The sequence below is a fragment of the Aplysia californica genome, unplaced genomic scaffold (genome assembly GCF_000002075.1).
Source record: "Aplysia californica isolate F4 #8 unplaced genomic scaffold, AplCal3.0 scaffold00231, whole genome shotgun sequence".
In the NCBI taxonomy this organism is placed as follows: Eukaryota; Metazoa; Mollusca; class Gastropoda; order Aplysiida; family Aplysiidae; genus Aplysia; species Aplysia californica.
Genome location: NW_004797501.1, coordinates 948,477 through 952,112, shown reverse-complemented (window position 1 = coordinate 952,112; position 3,636 = coordinate 948,477). Strand labels below are relative to the sequence as shown.

Sequence of the window (3,636 nt, the reverse complement as noted above, 5' to 3'; positions counted from 1 at the left end):
CTCAGTCAAATTTAATGGGGAAGTGAAAAATAGAGAGCCTTGTGATCAGCTTGTCTTACCACTGGCGTTACGCCAGAGCACAGCGACACTAAGTCATTGTACTTAGCCATTGGAACTTTGGTTGGTTCTGTGTTGAGTTTCAAGAGAGTGAAACTCTCTGTGGTTTGCTTTGTGTGTCTCTTCAATTGGATTGTTCTGTACGCTGACTCATTATGGCTGGTTTTGAAGAATATTGTTGTTGGGCACTCCTTCAGAACTCTGAACTACATCATTTTGTTCCAGTTGATAGTGTCACTCTCTGAATCTCTTTGAACTCCCAGAACACACAGGTCGAGTGACAATTGCTTGAAATTCCAAAAGTCAGAGAACTCAAGTGGTATCGTGGTGTAAGGCTGCTTTACTCTGGCAAGTCTGAATATGGGCGTCAGCTCTGTTGGTACATAGACGTTCCCAGCTGCAGACATCGCAGAGAAGATAGTGCAATGAACAGAGTCCCCCTCATTTGGCCGTAGTTTGTCACAAAGAACCGCTGAGAGATCTCTCTGAGATTTGGAAGTGTGTTCACAGAGTATAGCAACATTGTTGGAATGATAGTGTTTTTGTTCTGCCCCTGGCAGCCATCCGAAAAGAGGTATGCTATCTTTTTTCCACAACTGTCATAGTGCTGAAGCGCTTCGAACACAGCTGTGGATATTTCTGAGCTTCCACGCTTGCTTTGGCTTTCATTCCACAGGAAGCAGTGGCAGTCAGCATTTCCGAGGTTATAAAAAGTCAGGTTATAGTTGGAGAAGCGCCGCTTGTAAAACAAAGCACTTTCATTCGAGATGGGAAGATAGATTACTTGCTGCAGATCGAATGTAGCACTCAGAACTGTTTCATCCGTTGATGCTCTTTGCTTGCATTCCTCCTTTATTTCTCTTACTCTTTTCTTTTCAGAGACATGTTTCTCGAATGCGTCCTTGAGTTCAGCCTTTGTTGTTTCATCCCCTTCAAAGAACGTTGTGCACAGTGAGCATTGGTCCTTTATGGGGGTGTGGAACGCCATATTTGCTTTTTTGAACACTCGACTGTACGTACTGAAACTTGGAGGGGGTCAGTCCCATGGTACTGCTCTAGAAACCTGGAGTACATTTTTCTAAGGTTCAGGTCTGGGGGCAGATACTCCTTTGCAGTGCTTGCACGGCAATAATGCGACTCCATCCTTGGGAACCGCCGCAGGTGCTCTTCAATGTCATTTCGAATTTTTGTGTCTCTTTCAACAATTTTAGCTGACTGCCGACCACCTCTTCTTTCTTTCTCTATTGTTCCACTGGGTGTCAATTTCTTGAAGGCTGTTCTCACTGTTCTGTCTGACATGGCTAAAGTGTTCAAAAAGAGTTTTTTGCAAACTTTAACAAGGCTTCCTTGAGCAGTCAGGTAATATACATTGGTCTTCTGGCGCCGACTTTGGTGTGAGCTTTCCTTTTTCTTGTCACTGTTCACTACATGGCGCAGAATGAACTCACGTTGGAGTTGGAGGCTTGCAAGTGAATAGAATTCTTGGAAAATGTCTTTCCTCAGTGACTCTGTGATTGTATCACACTCTAGTGCTCTATTCTTGCACGTAACACCTAAGCAGGCTTCCCTCATTTTTTTTGCAGGCATGACTTTCTTTGTATAAGGGCTGAAATAATCTTCATCTGAAGCCAATTTTCTCTTGGCTGCCTTTTGCTTATTGATTCGTGGATGTTTTTCAACTGCATGTTCTTTTCGTGAGCCTTCAAGAACGAAATGTTCTGGTTGTTCACTGGATTCAGGCACCTTTCTATTTTCTTTCACTGCTTTGTTTTCCTTCTTTTTCTTGGTCAATTCTGTTTTCTTTTCCTCTTTTTCTTGGTCAATTCTGTTTTCTTTTCCTCTTTTTCTTGGTCAATGCTGTTTTCTTCCTATTGCCATGATCACACACATTTGTGTCCTCCAAAAAATGAACGTAGCAAAAAAGAGCATCACACCTATCGCATGCTGCAAAAACTTCCTCTTTACAACGCCTAGCTTCACACAGCCCCGGTTGAAATGATGGATCAGTGTCAGAATTGTCAAACTCAAAAGACTCCTCCGCAGTAGCACCCTGGCATTTAGAGATAACATCAGCCAAAAGGCACACGTTTTTAAAGAGCTTCAGCAGAAAATCGCAGTTTCTGTAAACAAGTTTCAAGACTACGTGCGTAATGACTGCATGAACTTCCACTGCCTCATGCCAGATTGCCCATTGGCACGTTTAAGGGCTGCGAGAGGCCAAATGCCAATGCCTATGAACCACTGTTGAAAGCGATACGTCCCTTCGTGAGATTGGCAATGACTGATACTGAGAGAGCAGTATATTGTTATTGTATCTCACGAAGTGACGTATGATATGATACGACTCTTCGTGAGATTGAATACGTCCTGATTTTTCGATACGACGTAACTCGGATATTTTATAACTCGAAAACTAGTAGAGATAGCACCTTTTCGCTTTGAGAGAAGAAAGATCTCGTCAAACTGATCAGCATGGTATAGATAACTCAAAATGCCCAAAAATGCAGTTCCTTCTTCCCCCTTTTCTCCCTCTCTCCCATGCTCATTATCCGATTCGTTCTACACATATTATCCCAAGTGCTCATATTACATGAACATGCTTTGTCAAGCTCAAACTATACCCCCCCCCCCCCCTTTTCAGAATGATTTTGTGTCTTCCGTGAATTGGCCGTGTGAAAACAAAGTTTCCCGACTATCATTCCTCACTGCAAAGATCGGAATCAGAGAGATGTTTTACGTCACTGTCAAGAGATCTGTTATTTTTTAAAAACTAAAACAATATAATATTATTGTTTTTTGTGTTTTTTAATGGTCAAATTAAAATCAACAGAAGTCTAAGTATCACATTTTTTTCTTCTGTGTTTTATCTTTAAACTAATAAATGATGTATGACCTATCAAAATGAATTATTCTTTTTCCCTTAAAAAAAAAAAAATATTTTCTTTCTTTCTTTCTCTTCTCGTTTGTCGGCAATTGCAGAGTTTTCCCAGAGGGTCGATTTCTTTTTTTTTTTATAGCTCTTTCCATAGCCCGGCTTTATATAGGTTGACTTTACAAGGAAACAGGTGTTTTTTTTCTACAAAGTAGGCGTTTATATTTTGTCAGCCCGAAATGGATGGGAGTACCCTCGTTTGAATCGGTTCCCGTGTAGGGACATATTCATATTTTATCTATTTTTTCTAGGAAAGTATACCTTACAGTGCCTGGAATGGCCGTGAAAAGCAGATTGGAAGCAGCTGGCCCTCTAAATTATTTGAATGAATGTAGGCAATAAATATTATAACGCATCTTGTTATACATGGTACGGTACAGCGTGGTGCTATTCAAGTGAGTGAGGAAGACATGGGCTTGTCAGAAACTTATGGGCTGGGCATGGGTGAGTGGGTTCAAGGCCCATATATTTCGGGCTCACCCAGATGGGGTGGAAGTGGGTATAGCTAGGTCTTGTCAGGGACATGCGAGCAGCGCTCAGGGTCAAAATCAAGTAAACCAGATGTTTCTGTTCGGTACGGCTGTGTACCAAGGAGCACCCACATATTACATATTGTGGGCAAAGATAAGTGGAACGGACGTGGGGGG

General features: G+C 41.9%; 1 protein-coding gene across 1 annotated transcript; it reads right to left on the bottom strand.

The window, feature by feature from the left end:
- On the bottom strand, positions 1-1,875 carry LOC106011979. Its single transcript, XM_013083427.2, has one exon. It carries the CDS (start codon positions 1,642-1,644, stop codon positions 1,024-1,026), a length of 621 nt encoding a protein of 206 aa, XP_012938881.1. The 5' UTR covers positions 1,645-1,875; the 3' UTR covers positions 1-1,023.
- Positions 1,876-3,636: the final 1,761 nt, after the last annotated feature.